The 22059-nt window shown below is 35.5% G+C and overlaps 1 protein-coding gene across 1 annotated transcript in view; it reads left to right on the top strand.

The window, feature by feature from the left end:
- Positions 1 to 22053, top strand: part of KLHL32 (kelch like family member 32) — a 186638-nt gene extending 164585 nt beyond the window's left edge. Inside the window, exons 8-11 of the mRNA XM_079147137.1 lie at positions 7638 to 7696; positions 10673 to 10865; positions 13104 to 13198; positions 20316 to 22053. Coding sequence (XP_079003263.1) covers positions 7638 to 7696; positions 10673 to 10865; positions 13104 to 13198; positions 20316 to 20477 — 509 coding nt within the window. The 3' untranslated portion in view covers positions 20478 to 22053. The remainder of the gene's footprint in view (positions 1 to 7637; positions 7697 to 10672; positions 10866 to 13103; positions 13199 to 20315) is intronic.
- Positions 22054 to 22059: the final 6 nt, after the last annotated feature.

Below are 22059 nucleotides of genomic sequence, written 5' to 3'. Positions count from 1 at the left end.
ATTCACAGTGGAAGGTTTTTAGACTGGGAATAGCCTAGAGGATCCTACTAGAAGGAATTTGGTATGCTGGGACCCAGTTAGGTGAGAGTCAGGTGTCGAAGGTTTGATTGGGGGAGAACATAATGAGGGAATTATTGTGGCAGCAAATAATAGAGCCCTTGTTTGTTGCCCCTGCACACAGCTATCACATGAGGAGGCCACCAGCCTTCTAGAGGTTTAGAATTTCATAACTTGACATGCCACTTAAAGGTTCATAGTGAAACCAGGTGCTGTGGCACATGTCTGTAATCCCAACTACTTGGGAGGCCAAGGTAGGAGGATCACAAGTTCAAGGCCAGCCGGGCAACTTAGCAAGACCCTGTCTCAAAATTTAAAAAGGGCTGGTGATGTAGCTCGGTGGTAGAGTGCTTGCCTAGCATGTAGGGAGGTCCTACAGTCAGGCCCTAGTACTGCCAAAAAAAAAAAGAGTTCCTAGTGAATTGGTGTGTTCATTAAGAATTAAATTTTCATTGCTTTAGAGTCTGCAACCAACAGTTATTTTATTTTTTCTCATCTTCACTTCTCCCACATCTGAAAGATGAAAGCCACTACCACATATTAGCTTGAGACAGAAGCAAAATGGGGAAATGACTGTTCTGCAATGCTTTTATATCCAAACGGTTTGAAGGAAAGTAGTCAGATCACCTACATTTTCAAAAATAAAACAAAACAAAAACATGAAACTTTCATCCTAAACTCACTGACCTTTGTCCTGAAGACACAACACTCTGTTTTCCCTTAAGCTCCTGTCCAGAAGAAAAGACTTAAAAAGGTTAAATGACTCTCCAGATCATATAACTAACATGCAACATATATTGGTTTTGGTCAGGAGATTGTTTTCTGAAAGAATCATGTGTTATAGTATAGTAATCTAATGACCTTTAAAGTTGTTAGTTTATTAAAAAAAAAATCTTAAACCATTGAGTCTAGAATTTACCTCCTGGAGATAACTGCCTTAGTCTAGATGATGACTGAAGAAAAAGAGGCTAGGATAAGGGTGAGGTGGATGACTTTTCCTAAAAACATGTGAAATATGTCATTTTCTTTATTCCAAGAAGAGGGAAGATGGTTAAACGTACTTCATGCAAATGGGAAATGGTTGAAGAAGCTAGTTGATAAGGGAGAGAGAGAAAGACCCAGAGAGAACCCAAAAGCCACTAGAGACACCCAGAGGCGAACTCCAGAGCTTAATCCTAATAGGAATGTGCAGAAATCTTTGGAGGCAAGATTCTGATTCTGAGGACTGGGGGTTAGAGTGAATTTTATTGAGATTTTAAGGGGCAGATATCTCTAGTTGACATCAGCATCATGGTAGTTTTTACCATTTCATTTACTTAAAACAACAATTATATTTATGTCTGGAATTTAAGTTTGTACCTGTTCACTTTATATGATATAAAAATAATATACATTTTTAAGTGTGGCAACCTTTTTATTATATTTTGTAAATTTGAGACTTTCTTTATAGGTTTTTGACTATATTATTTACCCATTTGTTTGTATGAATTCCTCAAGTACAACAGAAATAACATGGATGCTAGTTTTAATTTAATGCATGGATTAAGTATGCCTCTATTTGAAATGATAATTTACTACAAAGGTTTTCAGCTCTAATTGTTTGTACAGCACTAACACTCTGAAAATATGGGCAGTTTAACACTGTGTAAAAATAGATAATAAAAAAGTTTATTCTTGCATTTATTGTAAGTATTCCTATGGTGTCACTTTTCTTAAGAGCTATTAGTGAATTTAGCTCTATAAAAATGGCTAATATGAACTCACACTTAATGCCAGGTCATTCTTTGGGTAATTAAACTTTAAGTGTGAAGGTTTAGTTTTCTGAGAATTGGAGCAAGTTTACATAGGAGGAGCTTAAACTATTAAAGCAGGAAAAAGCCCTAGGACACCCAAATAAACTGGTCAGTAATCCTAGCTATTAGAACAATGAACTCTAAAAAATCTATTTAAGGTTACAAAATTTATTTATCGATTCATTAGTCCGCACAATCATTTGTACCTTCTATGGAAAGAGTTAGGAATGTCAATAAAATGGCTGTAGTGTTTTAGTAAACTTCTGTTTATGCCTTGCACTCTAATTCATCTCAGATCTAGGAGGGATATACAGTCATCTCCATTTTGCCTCTGAGGAACATAGCATTGGCTATGGTAAATGGCTCCCCAAAGACACAGCAATAAAGGAGCCCATGTTAATGCTACAGCCTGTTCTGAAACTGTTCCTCTAGACTTTCATGAAGGTGAGCACTGCAGTCTCTAAGAAAGTGGCTGAGAACTTGAAATAGTTTTCCTCCATTCTTAATGTGCTGGCAGAATTCCAAACTGGAGTATTCTCCGATGTAAGAGAATAGAAACGACCAGTTCTTTTACATCCTGCTGTCTTGGTTATGCACTAGCACTATAGTAGAAATCAGAGGTTTCTACTCTTAGTTTAGTGTAGGACTCTCTATCAACACAGGTATTTTCTGTCTTTGAACAACAACAAAAAAAAATGAGCAGAGCCATTAGACACTTCCCATTCTGACCAACGTATAATGAGAGCAGTTTTTCTAAGTACTCTACTTTATACACACTGCCAGCACCTACCAGTTGTTGCCTTTTGAACACAGTGTGAGTGTTTAGCAGATATTGGTAGCAGAGATAAAGCTTGTTTGTTTGGCAGTCACTCATCGTCATCTCTCTGGTATGCATTCATCCATTTGTCACAATATTTTCTGGGGAGTTGTATAAGGAAGCTTAAGAAAAACGCTTTACTCTTGTCTTAATGATAGAAAGCATTTCTCACTACTGGTAGCATGGTGGTAACTTTTCATTCCTTTTGGCAGTTTTTAAAGACTTATTTGACTTTGGGGGAACCTACAGTATATCTCTAAGTCACAGTTCAAAAGTATATGACAAGATTTCTCATTTTCAATTTTGGTTGAAAAGTCTTAACTTTGTGGCACTTCAAAGTTAGAGAAAACTTGGTTTTAAAAATGGAAGCTGATATGAGATGGCATATTTAATGACAGATGTATCTATAGAAAGCTGTTAAGATGCAGATTATCCCCCCTGGGGTGGGGGAGGGAGATCAAAACTGCCAATCTATAAAATATACTCGATAGAGGAAGGCTTGGAATCTATCTTCGCAAGTGCTTTGATTGCAGGGGACAGTATAGCAGCATGTGGCATCATAACCCAGAGCAGACAAATCAGCTTGATGACTTTCAAAGCCAGGAATACTGCTGCAGGCAAGGGTACTCCAGTCTAGGAGAAATTAAAACATATAGAGACTGTTATTAATTCCATATCTATTTTTGTATAGTCAAATCTGTATGCAAATCCTTAGCATCTCATTTCAGCAGATTAATCTAAAAGTGAAGAGTGTTATGTGAAGGGAATGTAATGATAAAGCTCTGCAAATGAGTAACACACTGCTAAAGAAATGTGGGCTGCAAACTTGGATGCTTCTTTAAAAATTTATTTTTTGTACTGAGAAGAAATGTTTTTTTATTTATATGCTCATTTGTAAATCATTTCAAAAGGAAAGAAATAGAACCAATTTCCAAGGTTTTCCTTTGCAGTTCTGACTTGGCAAAAGTTACTACACTAAACTTGCTAGGCACCTCCTGTGGTTTCACATTCTAAAGGTAATCACCCAGATAAGACTTTTATCTTTACTCTCAACTAGTAATCTGATATCTCATTTCTAAACATTGTCATATGAGTGAATATTTGTATGTAAGTATGAGGAATCTAATTACTGAGTGCAAATTAACAAAACATTCTATTATAGATGCATCTATGCAAGCTAGTAAATAATAATTCTGAATAATATTAATTTGGAAGAGCATGGAGATATTGTGTGCCCCGTTTGGTAGTGGGGATATAACAGCTCCATTCTAATCCATTGCTTGTATATTTAATCTATAATGTAAATACTTTCAAATAGGATCATAAAGTGGATAGTTGACTTTGGTAGATATTAATTCTGTCCCATATTTCTAAAACAAGTGGGGAAATTTTCAAAGTTTTAAAATAATAGGTGGGAACTTTATCTTCTGTTCTCATTCAGTTATAGAAATGATTAGAGGCAAGCTGGACATTAATGCAGTAGCTATGGCCCAGACTGAAAGCACTGGCAATCATTTTAATTTTGAACATGTATGTGATCTTAATAGATTTGCTTGTTCTTGTGTGGTTATTCTGAAAAAGAATCATTGAATATTCAATTTTTAATTGAGTGAGAAAGGAAAGAGTGGGGAAAAAAGCAAACATACATTGGTGTTTATTTAACTTTTTTTTTAGTTGTATACGGACACAATACTTTATTTTATGTGGTGCTGAGGATAGAACCTAGTGCCTCCCATGTGTGAGGCAAGTGCGCTACCATTGAGCTACAACCCCTGCCCCAACATTGGTATTTATTTTGACACATATCTTGACTATATAAGCATTTCAGGCTTAGCTTTCTTAAATGTGTTTTTCTTTTATTTCATTTTAGAAATGAGATGTTCAATGAGAAATCCAGAGAAAACTTTCTTTGAGGGCAAGAATCTCATTTCTCTCTGTTCTTTGTTGATTTTCTCTGCAGACAAAGCTTTTATAGATCATAAAAGTGGTTGAAAACCTTAGAATTTAAAAAAAATATAACCTTCAAGTTAATAATAGCCAAGATTAATTACATGAAAGATAAAATCTCTTTATAGGGATTGAGTGAGAGTAATGATTGGTTTGGGCGTGTTCCCTCCTATTTATGTATCCATTAGTATTGGTTGATTATTCCAGCTCAGTTGAGAGTCAGGCGCTAATCCTTTGCATCCCTTTTAAGTTGACTTGAAACTTAACCATGGAGTTGATGGTGAAGACCTATTCAAAGCATTTGAACAGTCAAAGCCAAAATTGCACTGGATAAAGACTATTTATCCAATTTATTAAACAGACTATTTCAGTGGTGGGGAGAGAGATCAGAATGGAGTTTGGAATGATCCATCAAAACAAGAAATTTTTAAGAGCTGGTTTTTAAGCACTGGAGTGAGCAAGCAGAAAAGTACTGAAGGACTTTGTGGGGAAGGTATATCAATGGATGTGTTGAGCACATTCAATTACTCCTCAGTTTGCTCTTTTCCCTCTGTGATGAGGCTGTTTGCTTATTGGTGCATATCAGTGTTAGGCTCCTGCCCTCCCATAGAAACTGGGAGATAGGGCACCATCTTCCTTACATTTCAAAGGGATGGCTCCCACCCAAGTCCTTGAAGATTTTCTTGGGTTGTAAAAGTAGCAAGTGACTTTTAAAATGATTTATATTTCAAAGAGGCAGAGATATAATTTATAACTATACCTTTCTAAAATAAATGTCCTAAGAAAAGGAAGGTCAGGGGCCTAGAGACAGGAAGCGGCTTGAAACTGGGGAAATGTAAGGCCTTCTTGGTCATTACGATAACAGTATATATGCTTTTTAAAATTTTTTTTTAGTTATAGATGAACCCAATACCTTTATTTTCTTTCTTTCTTTCTTTTCTTTTCTTTTATTTTTGCGGTGCTGGGGATTGAACCCAGGGCCTTGTGCTTGTGAAGCAGGCACTCTACCAACTGAGCTGTATCCCCAACCCTATTTATTTATTTTTATAATAAATAAACTAGACTCTTACACGTGTGAGGCAAGTGCTCTAACCCCAAGCTACAACCCCAGCCCAGTATATGTTCTTAATTCAAAAAATTGCTATTTGTCAGCTGGCTGAATTTCAGATCTTTATTGTAAAATTACCTGTTTCTTCATGACACTTATTAAAACAAGAATGCTATTCATTTTACACTAGTATCTAGAACTATGTACAAGGCAATATTTCTAAAGAAAGATATATTTTGGTTCCCATGTTCCTGTTATTTTATTACCTAAAATTTTCTCATGGTGCTGTTTTATACGTTGTTCTTTAGTCTTTTACATTTGATGGTAAATAAAGTAGGATTTAAAAATATTGGACTTCACAGGACTTATTGTGTACCACAGCCATGGAAAGAAGTATAGGTCAAGTATCCTCTGTCCAAAATGCTTGGAACCAGAAGTATTTGAATTTTGGATTTATTCAGATTTTGAATATTTGCTACACATACTTAGACATCTTGGAGATGGGAACCAAATCTAAACACAAAATTTGTTTTTTTCACATATACCTTATAGCTCAAATATAATTTTACACATTTTAAGTGTGCCTGAATATTTTTTTTTTTTTTTTTTTTTTTTTTTTTTTTGCTGTACTGGGGATTGAACCCAGGGCCTTGTGCTTGTGAGGCAAGCACTCTACCAACTGAGCTACATCCCCAGCCCCGTGTGCCTGAATTTTGACTGCAACCTATCACTTGAGGTTGGGTGTAGAGTTTTCTACTTGTGACATCATGTCACTACTCAAAAAGTTTTCAAATTTTAGAACATTTCAGATTTGGATTAGGGATGTTCAACCCATATGAGGACAAATAGGAGAAATACCTGGAAAGTTTGATGACTTTTTGTGGGTTTTAATTAAGCAGAAAGTCCCAGTTCTCTTGAATCTAAGCACTGTTAAGATAAAAGTTGACCACACAGCTGCACTGGAAAATTTTAGATTTGTGCTGTCCAGTTTGGTAGTCATTAGTCACATGTGCCTTTTTAAGTATTTGAAATGTGTCTAATCTGTGCTATGTCAAATAGACCCTGGACTTTGAAGACTTGATATTGAAAAAATATAAAATACCTCCTTATATTGATTTCATGTTGAAATTATATTTTGGCTATATTAAGGTAATAGAATTTGTTATTATATTTCACTACTCCTTTTTACTTTTTAATGTGGGTACTAGAACATTTATAGTTGTATATGTGACTCACATTTGTGACTTTTGTTACATGTATTGGACAGCACTGACTCCATATCCCTTTTGATAAAGTAATGCCCTTTGCTATATATATTTGTTTCAAAGAAATACCAAGGTATCACTGTGTTAATGTATGGACGCTATAGCTTTAAAATTGCAAATTTAGCTAGTGGAATTTTCCATATAACATGTCCCTGGCATATATTATATAGAGATTTATTCATGTGTACTCTGTACACTCCACTCTTCCTCTATACTTTGTTCCTTATTCTGGCCATGTGGAGCAGCTTTCCAAAATTTGGGGTTCTCTTGGTAACATCAGCAGACTTGTTGCTTGCTCTCAACTAGAGGGCTTCTGAAACATTTCCTAAAAAATGAAATTGCTTGCCAGACGTAGTGGTGCACACTTCTAATCCTGGCCACTCAGGAGACTGAGGCAGAAGAATCTCAAGTTCAGGGCCATCCTGAGTAACAGTAAGACCCCATCTCAAAAAAAAAAAAAAAAAAAAAAAAAAGAAAGAAAGAAAGAAAGAGGACTGGGGGATGTATCTTAGTGGTGGTGGTGGTAGCCCTTGGTTCAATCCCTAGTACCAAAAAAGAAAAAAAGAAAGAAAAAAGAAACTATTTTGTCAACAATAAGCTTCTTGATTATGTCACAGGCTCACCAGGAAGTATACAAATCCTTAGCTGTAGCTAATTCTCCTTTCATTATACCTCATTATTATGTTCTAACACATGTTACTCCGTTACAGGTGGAGTAACTAACACGGCACAATATCAGAACAGACTAATGGTATATGAACCTAACCAGGTAAGAATCCTAAAATAAAAACTCATTACCCTAATTAAAACGTATTTTTAAATATTTCCACAGGAATTAGTAATTGGAATGCCAGGTATGTACCTGCACACATGCATCTTAAGCTCACATAGGGATTTTAAGCTTATTTGTGTACTTATCTGTTTACTTTTTTGTTGTTATTGTTACAAAATTCCAGTTCCTCTAGTTTGTGCTATTCATAGTGCTTCACTCTTTTCAGAGCTTTGCATAATGCAGAAAGAATTAATTGTCTTATAGCTGTGTCCTTCTGGAAGGGATCCCATTGTAGGGGAAAAGTGGGCTTGTAGTTTTATTTTCAAATCAAATAACAAACAATGTTTAACTTAATATAAACAAAATTTTCTAGAACAGTCCTAGGATGCATTCAAGGTAGAAGTCTTTGAGTATGTTTTTCATTCAACAGCTGGGGCCAAAATCAGAAGCATTTGGATGGTACCTGTTTGTCCACTTTTCATTGCACACTTAATGATGTTTTTGTCCTCCCAAAGGAATACTTGATTCTTTTTTCTTTCTACCAAAATATCTGCAACTTTGGCAGATTCTAATGAGTTTTGCCATTTATATGTTTGACAATACTTGCAAATGATTTGATTTGGAGGTTTAACATTCATCAACTAAAGATACTGTGATATGGAACAACAGGTTGACCTTGGCAGTCTGAGTCAGGATTGACCACTAAAGGTTTGTCTGTGGTCTTCAGTATATTTTGTACCTTTTTATTTTAGCAATTGATTCTGAATTTAATGAAGGCATTTCTCTTTTTATAAGTGTGTTTCCTGATGTCATTAGAAGCTGTAAATTTCAGAGACTAAATGTCCATGGGTCAGCTGTCTCAAGAGGGATCATTAATTGCAGTTGCTTGAGCTGGGTGTATACATGGTTAAACAGGAAGAAGGTGTTAACATTGCTCAAATGAGTTCTGTTTCATATTTGTACACACATGCTCTTTTTAAAAATTCTGCTGGCATATTGTTTACGGTGGGTACTGGCAAACATCACATCTGCTTGCATCTTGCTCAGAATCTCAATAACTCTATCATTCAGCCCTGGTGCTTATTTCTCTTCTAGGCCTTTGTGGAGAGTCGATAATGCCTGCCATCTGCCACAGAGCACATCGCTACCTGCCAACAGGCAGGCTGGGGTGACCTCTGCTTCCCCACCACTGATTAGTATTCACACGCTAGCTTATTAGGAATGACCCCACCAGGCCTCCCTGTTTCTTTGCCTTTGCAGCGGTTGGTGGCTCACCTGGCAGGCACTGCAGTGAAGGAAGCTAAAGATATAATCAGGGGATGTAGGCAGGCTTTGCAAACCAGATGGCATCTATAGTCTTGTGGCAGGGGACTGGACTGCTAATACAAACATTGATTCCTAATACTCTAATGGGTTGTGTCATAGAAAGCACCTAAGAAAAGTGTCATTAGAAATTTTAGTTAAATTCCCTCAGTGTAATGTAGTAAAGATATGTCTAAGGAAAATGTCTAAAGAAAGACTTGATTATTTTATTAAAGAAGATATTCGACTGGAAGGAAATTCTTATTATAAATATGTTCAAATGGGAAGCTGATAATGTACAAACAACTGTTTTTCTGGAGTGTATCTTTAAAGGAGAAATTAGAAAGGAGCTAGTATATATGCCTTTCATATATATATGCCTATAGTGTCTATACCTGTAGTGAATATGTGCCTGCTGTTTATACAGACATGCTTACTGTTGCTGTTTGCTTCTTCCCTTACAGCCTTGTGAACTGGTAAAGTTCTACATATTCAAAACATTTTATGACTTTTCTGGTTGAAATCCAAATTTTCATGGCAAAAAGGAAATTAGGTTCTTCATGTGTGTTTAGTGTTTATGGAGAAATAAAAGGGTTCAGCTTACTTACTTGTCCATTACTTAATTGAAATTTAAAGTTAAAATCATATTTGAGTCTCATCTAATTTTATAATTTGTATTATATTTTAAATAAGACTCTTATTTTAACCATATACCCTCATTTCCAACAGTGACCTAGAACCAAATATTGAAGGTTCTATCATTCCCTAAAGTACTCATATAAAACTTGACTTTCTACCAATGCAAATAAATGTGTGCCTAGAAATGACTTTTCCCAGTTTGGCAGAAGATGTTACTGTAAATATATTAAAGGATGCTGATGGGAGTTTTGTTACTGAACCAAATCTTAGCTCATCCACAGATCACAGGTTAATTTTGGAGAGAACAGAAAAGTCACTCTAAGCTAGCTTATTTAGGAGCCTCAGGTCCCCAATGATTATTATGACAATATATTTTTTAACAGTAGACATGTATTGTACATTTATTATATACCAGGCATTTTCCCAGTTGCTTTATATATGTTGGCACATTTAACCTTCACTACTGGTTCATTGGGTAGGTATTAATTTCCCCATTATCTCCATCAAGTAGGTATTGTCTCCACAGATGAGAAAATAGGCCCAGAGAGGTTAAGTAAATTGCTCAAGATCACATATGGGTTATAATCCAGGCATTAAAGATCCAGAAATTGCCCACTATCCACAGTATACCTTAGCCATGGGCTTTCACTCTTAAGTAATTTTCATCATTAAATTCTCTGAAGTGGGTAAGATAACCATCATGAAAAATCTTAGTGTTTCCCTTATAAAATGAAAAATTGCCCTATAAAATGAAACAAACAAATGAAGGGCCTTAAGGAAATCACAAAATAGAATGGGAATATGTGGCTCTTTTTACTTGCTCTCATGAAAGAAGCCTATACCTTGCAAGATGTATAAACAATATTCAAATAAAAGTGACTGATAAACATGAGGGTTCTCACTACTAATGAGCTATCATCCACTGTTGTTTTATGCCAAAGAAGTCTCCTATAACAGATTGCACTTGAATTTCTTCTTTTTTCTTTTCTTTTCTTTCCTTTCTTTCTTTCTTTTTTTTTTTTTTTTTTTTAGAATAAGTGGATAAGCCGCAGCCCCATGCTACAGAGAAGGGTCTACCACTCCATGGCTGCTGTCCAAAGGAAGCTTTATGTTCTTGGAGGCAATGATCTAGACTACAATAATGACCGGATCCTTGTGCGACATATAGATTCTTATAACATTGACACTGACCAGTGGACACGTTGTAATTTTAACCTGTTAACTGGCAAGTATCTTTGATTAAGTAAATAAATTTTAAAAATAAACATCAATTCAAGTAGTTGCTGAACTAGTTTATTCTGAGACATCTGTAGTGCATCTCTTAATGTTGAGTGCATAGTGGGTACAACAACTTTTTAAATTGGTTCTTTTTAGCTATACATGATAGTAGAATCCACTTTGATATACTCATACAAGCATGGAATATATCTTATTCTATTTAGGTTACTAGACTTGTGGATATACATTATGGTGAGATTCACTATGGTGTATCCATATATTTACATAGGAAAATTAAGTCAGATTCATTCTACTCTGTTTCCTTTTCCTATTTGCACTCCCTTCCCTTCTTTCCCTTTTGTCCAATCCACTGAACTTATATTCTTCCTCTCCCCTTATTGTGGGTTAGCTTCCAAATAACAGAGAAAACATTCAACCTTTGTGTTTTGGGGATTGGCTTATTTCACATAGCATGGTAGACTCCAGATCCATCCATTTACCAGCAAATATCATAGTTATTCTTTATGGTTGAGTAACACTCCATTGTTGTATACATACTCCATTTTCTTTATACATTCAATTGTTGAAGGGCACTTAGGTTGGCTCTGTAGCTTAGCTACTGTGAGTTGCTACACTAAGATTTTTATCTCACTCCAACCAGAATGGCAATTATTAACAATATGAGTATCAACAACTTGCTTTTATTAACCAGAAAGGCATGTGTTATCTTTCATAACAAAACTGGACTCCAGCACATGGTTGGCATCTCATTTCTCAGAGCCTGTAGTGACTTTGTGCATTGTCACATGACTAAGAGAGGTATGTCAAGTCCATTACCATCAATGAATTTTCACATAGGAATTTTGATGCATGTAGGAGGAATGAGGCACTGAAAGAATTAGCTCTTTTTACAGAAGCAATTTACTTTTTATTTCTCATTATTTAGTCTTCTTATTTCTTGCGAGTTCAGGAGAATGGTCATCATTATTTGTCACTGTCAAATACTGTTTGTGGATGTAGTTTCCTAGAAATTAAATATTAGAGTAGTTCTGTGCATAGGGGTTTGGAGGTATCCCTGGACGCACATTCCATCCAAGCATTTCCACAGGGCAATCCTAGCTGCAGCCCATCCTCATCCCAAAGAATGAAAAGAAAGCAGTATACAACTTACCTCTAATGTTTCTTTAAGAAGTTGAATTTTTTTTTCTCTTGTCAGCTTGTATCATTAACATTCCTAAACAATTCGATAACTTTCAGGGCTGTTCAAATAATAGGAAAATCATAAATTCAGAATGGTGGGTTATATTAGTTCCTGAAGGCATTCTAATATGCTGAGTGGGCATTCGGTTAGTCACAGCTGCTGTGGGGAGAGTCAACATTGGGAGCATAACCAGAGATGGGAATGCTTTGTAGTGAGCTCCTGTTTTTACAAAATGATTTTTGAGGCCCACTACAAGTACTAAACTCTCAGTTGTGGTAGTACCTTAGACCCTCAACCCCTGGATCTGGATTCTGCCTGCTATGAAATCCAGCTTATTTATTACTCCAGTCAGTCCTGTGTCAGCTCATCAATAAAAAGGGACTCTTTCACTCTCTGATGGCCTCCAGGGAAGAATATATGGTCATGAGTTATTTTGTCTTCTTTTTTGAAATGGGAGGGGAAACCTTTCATCATTTTGGCTTGTCAGTATCTAGGGATTATCCACACAAGTCCCAGCTCAAGAACTTTAATATAATCCTAAAACTGTTGTGTATGTAAAGAAAGGATAGCAACTTTATCAATTTTTTCTGCCATTTGTCTTCATTTGGGACATGCTAGGAGCATGGTTCTGTTTTATTGGCTTCTTGGGGTTGTAGCTATTGCTGTACAGATGTAAGCACTTGCCTTAAAGGCATTTGTGGATACAAAAAGTGTTTTGCATTTCTAACATATACCTTATTTCTGTCATTATAAAGTAATGGCATATGACTTAGTATAAAACTCTTCGTATTACTGTATTTAATACTATATTTACTAACTTTGCTGGCTAATAAATGTTTTGACCTGGTCTGACCCAGTGCAGGTTCATTCTCTGAGAAATGGTGGTTAATTCTCCATAATACTGGAGGCAGTGATTAGTTGCTGTAAAAATCCCATGGAGTATACAGACGTGCCACAGGGGAAAATTGTATCCCTCAGTGGCAAAAGGGTTAATTAAAATATGTAAGAAACAGATTTATTTTTATTCTGTTCTCTTTACTTTAGGCCAGAATGAATCTGGAGTTGCTGTCCATAATGGGAGAATATATTTAGTTGGTGGATATTCAATTTGGACAAATGAGCCCCTGGCTTGTATCCAGGTGAGTGGTTGAAGTTTCTTTTGAAGTTTGCTCAAGTGGTTCAATGAGGATGTTTTGTAGTACAGATACTGAAGGAGGAGATGTTTACCTGCAGAAAGATGCTCAAGGTCCCTGTTTTGAGTGGCTAGTTTAGCCACTAAACTCCATGCCATAGCATAAAAATGATGCCTGCTAAATGATTGAGCCCTGTTTAAAATACAGTTGGAGACAAGCTTTGAAAATATATGTCAAATATATTGGACGTGTGGAAACTGAGATGCCTTACTCATCTGTTACAAACCAAAAAATATAAACATCTTTGGTAATAGTTCCTCTCACTCCCAAAACTTTATGTATACCTCCTTTTCTTGCATTACCTGATTTATGTATCACAATGTGTTCATTTCCATAAATGGCATTTTCAAAGGTTTTCTTCCTGGCAGAGGCTGTGAATGGTAGTAGTTAATGGCAGGTCTGACAGGGACAGCCTCTGTCCCAAAGAAATAACCCTGGCTTGTCGGCATGTGAGCAGCCCAGGCTGGGCAGGTTGCCAGCTGGGCCTTGCAGAACAGCAGTGGTCTTTGTTGATATACATATTTAAGGTATTATTCCTATTATTATTTTATAATCCTTACCACAGTTTTCTGTTTTATATATTCTCTGATAAAATAACTGACATATATTAGCACTGACCTTTTTCCTGACAACCAGAAAAAGTATACCCTTAAACTAAGCATATTATTTTATCTCATCTTTGTGGAAAGATTTTTTAACAGTTACTTCAAGATCTATAATAATTTAGCAAGTTCCAAGCTTTTTATTCTCCATGTTGTCTAAGTTTTCGAAATTATAAGCATCTCATTGCGTTATCTTCAGTTATATCTCCCATTCATTCATAATATTGTTTGCCTTTTTTTCTCCTGATTTGACCTGCCAGAGGTTTGTCTGGGGATTCTAGCATGCTTTTATTATCCATATAGATCAAGCAGACAAAAAGGTCAGCAAGGAGAGGTAAGATATGAAAAATACAATGAATAAGCTTGACTGAATGGATGTGAGTTCTAGAGTGAACAGTTAGAATACATTTTTTCTTAGTATACGTGGAGCATTACAAAAACCTGTCACATGCTTACAATTTCAAAAACTTTTTTAAATAAATTTCAAAAATTAAGTATGATTTAGTATGTACCTCTAATGCAATACAATTAACCTTTAACTTAGCAAAGTTACACAAACCCTTGTTTATCTGGAAATAATGAAACACATGGCCATATAACTTATCTGCTAAAGAAATCACAATGGAACATAAAAATCCCCCGAACTGTGTGAAAATGAATACATACAAACACTTGTGGGATAAATATAGCTTAATAAGCTAGAAAATGAATAAAAAATAAACTCAAAGAACATAATAGATGATAAAAATGAGGGAAAAATGAATGAACAAGAAAATGGTGATATAGTGGAAAACTATAAGCCACATACAAAAAAAGAACATATGATGGAAGTTAATAAAAGGTGACCTGGTATCTGGGTAACAACAAATAAGAAAACTGCTCTCCTCAGGAGAGCTTCTAATTTTCCTGCAAGCACATACTTGACAGCTTTCATAGTTCTTTAGGTTTTTAAATTTTTCTCACTTTTCAGAATTGATGACAACATTGAACTGGGCTATAGGTAGTGCTCTGCAGTGCTAGGACACTTTTTTTAAGTGGCTTTGAGACCTTGTTTTTGATCATTTTTCACAATGGAAGCAAGTTTGTGTTTACCATGAAGTAAATTTGCAAATTTTAGATTTATTTTTGGGTATATTTCTATTAATTTTAATATTAAATTAGCTCAAGGAATAGAAAATAAGTTGAAGCTATAACAGTGAAATATAATAAAACTATTTATATCAAACATAGAAGATCAGAGTGCTGCTATAGTTTAAAAAATTTCCACATCTCCTGTTTTAGAATAGTCTTGAAAGTTAGCTTGTAAGGTATAGAAAATTAAAAAGTAAAACAAAACTTCAGTCACATCTTTGATTTTGTCCCCAAAGAGCTTCTCTTTAGTGTGCTCACTAATCATATATACTAAGTTATTGCTAATGATATCTGGATGTTTCTAAACAGGCAAACATCCTCGAGATGAAAAATTGTGCACAAGTGAATGTTTTACTATTATTTTTGGGGGGAGGGAGGTGTATAAGGGATTGAACCCAGGGATCACTGAGCCACATCCCTAACCCTTTATTTTGAGACAGGGTCTTGCTAAATTGCTTAGTGCCTCCCTAAATTGCTGAAGCTGGCTTTGAACTTGTGATCCTCCTGCTTTAGCCTCCCAAGCTGCTAGAATTACAGGCATGTGCCACCATACCCAGTAGTATTATCTCCCAAGTATATTTTTAAACCACTGAGGATATTCATGAGTATCCTCAGGATTAAGGTGATTCCAAAAGAGGTGAAGGACATATTTATTTAGTTATTTTTTTATAGAGGGGATCGAAACCAGGGGTGCTTTATTGCTAAGCTACATCCAGTCATTTTTATTTTTTGAGACAGGTTCTTGCTAAGTTGCTGAGGCTGGCCTCAAACTTGTGATCCTCCTGTCTCAGGCCCCCAAGTCAGTGGGATTATAGGTATGTGGCACTGTACCCAGCTCAAAAATGATTTTAATCAATATCTGTATTAGTGGAATAAATTTTACTTCTGAGATCATATAACAAAATATTCTAATATATATTCTTTTTAAAGTCAGCATTATGTGGGCTAGGGAAATGAACACACACTTCACAGAAGAAGATGTACAAGCAATCAACAGACATATGAAAACATCTCTAGTAATAAGAGAAATGCAAATCAAAACTACCCTAAGATTTCATCTCACCCCAATTAGAATGGCAATTATCAAGAACATAAGCAACAATAGGTGTTGGCGAGGATGTGGGGAAAAAGGTACACTCATACATTGCTGGTGGGGTTGCAAATTAGTGCAGCCACTCTGGAAAGCAGTACGGAGATTCCTCAGAAAGCTTGGAATGGAACCACCATTTGACCCAGCTATCCCACTCCTTGGTGTATACCCAAAGGACTTAAAATCAGCACACTACAGAGATACAGCCACATCAATGTTCATAGCTGCTCAATTCACTGTAGCCAGATTGTGGAATCAACCTGGATGCCCTTCAGTTGATGAATGGATAAAGAAACTGTGGCATATATATACAATGGAATATTACTCCACCATGAAGAATGATCAAATTATGGCATTTGCAGGCAAATGGATGAAATTGGAGGATATCATGCTAAGTGAGATAAGCCAATCTCAAAAAACTAAAGGATGAATGATCTCACTGATAAGCGGATGAGGACATATAAGGGGGCGTAGGAGGGGTTAGCGTTAGGGTTAGGGTTAGGGATAAGGAGGGTGGTAAGAATGGAGGAAGGAAGGACTGTATAGAGGGAAAAGAGGGGTGGGAGGGGTGGGGGGAAGGGAAAAAATAACAGAATGAATCAAACAATATTGCCCTATGTAAATTTATGATTTTTAATAAAAATAAATTTAAAAAAGAGAAAAACAAAAGCTTTGAAACTATAAAGTTCTCCTATTCAGGAAAATATGTAGAAGAAGTCAGGATATTCTAGTAATGTAACGGTGGTGGGTAAATCCTTTTAGTCCCAATATGAAAATGCCGTGAACTAAATATTTGTGTACCCATAATTCATATCATGAACCCTAATCCCCAAAGTAATAGTATTTGGAGGTCAGCATTTGGAAGAATTGGTAATGAGGAAAGAGCTCTCATAAGTGGGGTTAACACTTTTATAACCAGAGAGCAACCCTGCCCCTTCTCCCATGTAAGCAAACAGCAAAAAGATGGCTTTCTGTAAATCAGGAAGTAGAAAAATTGTAGACACCAGATGTGCCCACGTATTGACCTTGGGTTTTCCAGAATCCAGAATTGTGAAAAATAAATTTTATGTCATTTTCAAGCAAAATAAATAAATAAATAAATAAATAAATAAATAAAAAGGAAGGGCAAAAGGTAATATCTTTATCCTTGTTAAACTCGAAAAAAAAAAAGTCAGCATTATGGCTTATTCTGTATTCCGTTTTGAACAGAACCAATCCTTTTGCAAATTCTATATTTATTCCCGTGGCTGGCACACTGGTCCTACAAAGTATAAGTTTTCAAGAGTCTTTACTACTAATTAATGTGTGTGTGTACCAATATATGGATAACAGACTTATCAGGAGTTTTACATTTTAGTGTTGACAACTGGTTACTAGTTGTAATATTCTTTCTGCACTAAGGCTCAAATGTTTTATTTTATGGGTGACTACAGTTTTATTTGATTTTGTGCACTAAGAGTAATATATTAATGGTTGGAGACACTTACCTGTTTGAAAGCAGGCCACTTGTTGGAAGAATAGTCAATGGAGTAGTAAGATAACAGGAGATTGGAACAATGTTTATGAGAAAACTTTGGCTAGAAAATAGAAAGTAGAAAACAGAAGGTTGGAAAGTACCGAGTAGTAGTGGTGATGAAAGTCATATGCACACTATGAATACCTAAATTTAATTTTTTTGTCATGAATCATCTCTATATAATCCTTAATCCAAATTAATCAACACATCATTAATCCAAGAACATAGCCAATTAATAAAGATCATAATGAAATAGTTCAGAAACTGTTCCTCTAACACTGAGGATTAAATTATTTTCTTTGCCCCTAAAAATGCTAGCCAATAACCTATCTCATTAGATGCTCCTTCTGGACCCTAATTCAAGTTCATCTGAGTCATTTGTGGGATTCAGCCACCTGGGATGATGCATGAGCAAGCATGTTGTTGCATTTCCTGCTACTGATCTTAGTACAGACTGTGATTCATTGCAAGGACAACTCAAACAAGAGAGAAGCTGAGAGGCTCTTAATTAATACTTGTTTGAAAGTTGAGATCTGGACTCGTTAGGAATAAAGACTCATGGGAAATATTGGAAATAGGTTCCTGACAAAAGTGAAGGTGTTCTTGTTTATTCTGTGGGCATGTAAGAAAATTTCTGGCACAGAAGTTTGACTCTAATCTGGTGTGCCACAGATAACGAGTAGTACATAAGGGAGCAGCTGTGCAAGTGTGCAAGTGATTAGTCTGTTTCCAGATCACTTTTACTGTTCTCTTCATTTACTATTATTTTCTTTTGGCTGGAAGATATGCTGCCAATCTGGCACTGCCTTCTCCCAAATGCCTTCTTTCTGCCAGTTTAGGAGAGTGTTTTGGAGAAAAACTGCCAATGCTTCCTTTTCCCTTCTCAGATTAAATACATTACATCTGCTTAACATATGCAGTCTCTGTTGGCCCAGGCAACTAGACAAAAGCTCTGGATGATTATCTCACTGATATTTTGTCTTCTAAAAATGTATTCAATTGGAAGGGGGGATATCATTAAGGCACTAAATCCAAGCTCTTTCTGGGATGCATCCTTGAGCTCAGATACTGGGCTCCACCACCAATTAGCCCGGTATTAAGTCACTTTATTTTCTGATTCTGTTTACTTTTCTGTAAATTGAAGATAACACCTAACCTTTCATAGTTGTGATAACTGTTAGTGATCTCTATTTTCTGTATTTAATGAAATATTAATCAAAATCCCATTAGAATTTTCCTTTTTTGCAGGGGATAGGCAAGTGATACTTATCAAATTGATCATAAGATTGCTGTAGATGCTGGGAGTGATGCACACCTGTACCCCTAGAGACTTGGGAAGCTAAGGCAGGAGGATTGCAAGTTTGAGGCTATCCTCAATAACAGCTAAACCCTGTCTCAAAAAAAAAAAAAAAAAAAAAAAAGAGGTTTGGGGATGTACCTCAGTGGTAAGGCACCCCTGCATTCAATCCACAGCACAAAAAAAAAAAAAAAAAAAAAAAAAAAAAAATCTCTAGGACAGTAAATTTATATGAATAACCAAGAAATTTTGGAAAATTAATGGGAGACTTGCCTTAGTCAAAACAACTGAGATACTGCAAGAAGATACATAAATTATTGAAAAAGAACATTTATATTAGTATGTAAGATATACTAATTAGTATCTCTAATACTAATTACTAATGACAGGGTATGTTGTTCAGTAAATGGTTTGGGACAGTTAAATGTCCATTTGGGAGAAAAACAAATAGCTAAAAGTTTGATTTTTCTTTTATTCTATGACTTAATTTTCCCTGTTATGAGCTTGGATCCCTTAATTTCAAGGGCTCCTTTTTATCTAAAATAATGCATTATTGAAGGTAAAGTTAAAAAGTTAATCACATAGGTGATAGGTGAAGGCGTGAGTGGACAAAATCATTAAAGGAGGCTATCAACAGGTTGGTGGTTGGATTTTGGCTGCTAGCAGGGAACACATATCTAGAGTGCAGGTGAACTAATGGGACCAAAGGTGGATAGCAATAGGGCAATACCAATGAGAAACTTTTATTTATTTTTAAATCATAGACTCCAAGGGAGAGAAAGTTTTAAATGAGGTTAGAGGAAAGTCAAGTGAAGAGAGAACAAGATGACAGAGGGCTGAAAAGAGCCTAATAGAGTTGACACATAGAAGGAGAACAGAATTTTCCTAGCAGTGAGAGGAAGCCAGATTCATTAGGTGACAGCAGGCATAGTCTAACAGAAGCTGTGCCCTATCAGAAAAGAGACAAAACTTCAGCTAGAAGTGGAAATAACAGGGGGAAAATTTCCAGAATCAACTGAACTAATTTTGAATCTGCTACTAAACTGTGTTATATTTTACTATGTGCCAGATGCTCTGCTAGATATCACCAATTTTCACAATGAAGCTGCAAGGTCTTGCTTGTTTTCTTCATTTTATAGATGAGAATCTGTAAATCAATATTATGACACTACCTACCAACTAGTTTGAACAAGTTATTTAATAAGTCTAAGAGTTTTATTAAGTGAAGATTAAATGTTTATAAACACACACATGCACACATGTGTAGGACCTGTAGATATGTACAGACAGTCTAACGCTTAGTAGGAACTTAATAAATATTTCTGGTACCATCTTAAGGTATGGTGATGATGGCATGACCAAGTTTAGGTTCAGGCTTCTTTGAGTACACAGCTTTGAATAATCATCAATCTCTTCTTGTTTTGTAGGTATTGGATGTAAGTAGAGAAGGCAAAGAAGAAGTGTTCTATGGGCCTACACTCCCATTTGCTTCCAATGGAATAGCAGCATGCTTCCTTCCAGCCCCATATTTCACATGCCCTAACCTTCAAACTCTTCAAGTGCCTCATCACAGGATTGGCACCATCTGAAAGCCAATGCTCTGTTAATAACCATCATGACCAGGCAGAAAAACAAAGGGTGACTTTGGGATACTGGGCATGAAAAGCCTCAGAGCTTAATGCTTCCTTGTCTTGTTTTACAGATCTTATATTCACATCAATATCAGCAAAAAATGAACAATTTTCTAAAATACATTATTGAAAACTCCTGTCACTCTTCTAAGTTTATGTCAATATACAATACAATATGTATTGACCTTTACTGTGGTGTAGCTTAGTGTCAACTTAATGGTACGTTACTGTTCCGTGGGTCTTTAAAGCATTCTTTGTAATACTTTTTCTAATCAGTACTGTCTAGGACAACACGACACTGTTGGTAAGGCAATTAATTTCACACAACAGCATCAATGATATTAAAATCCTCCACACTTACTCCCTTTACTACTCAAACATGGGCTTATAATTCTTTTAAAGTTTAACATTATGCTGCCCTGCTCAGTAGAGATTCAGCATTATGACATCATAAATTTTTAAGTGCCATATTTTATTCAGGGCAATACAAATAATAGAAGTACACTGGAACAGCAGTTGGAATATCCCAAATTTTTGCCTTGGTTACTCTGACCTTGAGCTAGAACTTTACAGTATTGCAGTCTTCCTACCTTTTAAGAAGGATCGTTACTGATTTCCATATTAATTCAAAAGAATGTTTTGAGGATTAGGCAAATAATCTGAAGTACTTCCCCTAAGAAAAAAATGTTACTTAAATTATAAGGCATTTAAACCAGATTATTTTTAAGTTTAGAAATTACTAGGTAGAATTTGGAAAACATGCTATGGAATAAATGATTCTGAAAAGCATGTGAAAGAGACATACACCTTTTCTAACTAGGAAAAAGAGCATTTACCAATACCAAAGATATCTACATTTATAAAATCCTTGCTCAAATAATAACTCTCTTAAAAGTCTCATTTTAAATCACTTAGTGAAAAATGTCATTTTAAAGCTAAAAAAAAATTAGTTGTACTAATTATGGTAACATAAAGTGCTTTGACATAAATTTGAACCTAGAATTGGCAGTTCTAATAAAAGTTTTCCACTTTGTTAAAGGTTATGTCAATCTTGAAGGCTTGTGGGATTCTTCACCACCACTGATACATATTTTATTATGCCCACTTTTAATAATGCATAAGAATTCATTTTTAGGCTAGGTTTTTGGGTTTGCTTTGTCTATGACAAAAAAAATAAAACAATAATCACATTTGAACATAAATTCAACAAGTGTGAGTTTTTTTTCCTAATCTCTCCAGGATTTAAGGTCATCTATATTAAAAGGAAGCCTTTACTCTGACCTTTTTCCATCAGCACTTTAATCATTCAGCAATCCCTCACTTATAGGAAAATGTCATTTTATTCATGTAACCATATTTAGTAATCAAAGTGAATGAGAAATATCTATTTATCTTAAATACAGAATCTGCTGACTTTATACACTGTAATAAAGTACCTAAAACAGTATTTTAAAAAATACACATGATTTCTGGTTGTTCAAAAATTAAAAGAGAGGTGGAGATAAGGAAAAAAGGTAAAATTTTAAAAGGTAATTTTAAA

Source organism: Sciurus vulgaris, assembly GCF_902686455.1.
Source record: "Sciurus vulgaris genome assembly, chromosome: 7".
Classification (NCBI taxonomy): Eukaryota; Metazoa; Chordata; class Mammalia; order Rodentia; family Sciuridae; genus Sciurus; species Sciurus vulgaris.
This window is presented reverse-complemented; position numbering and strand designations above follow the sequence as displayed.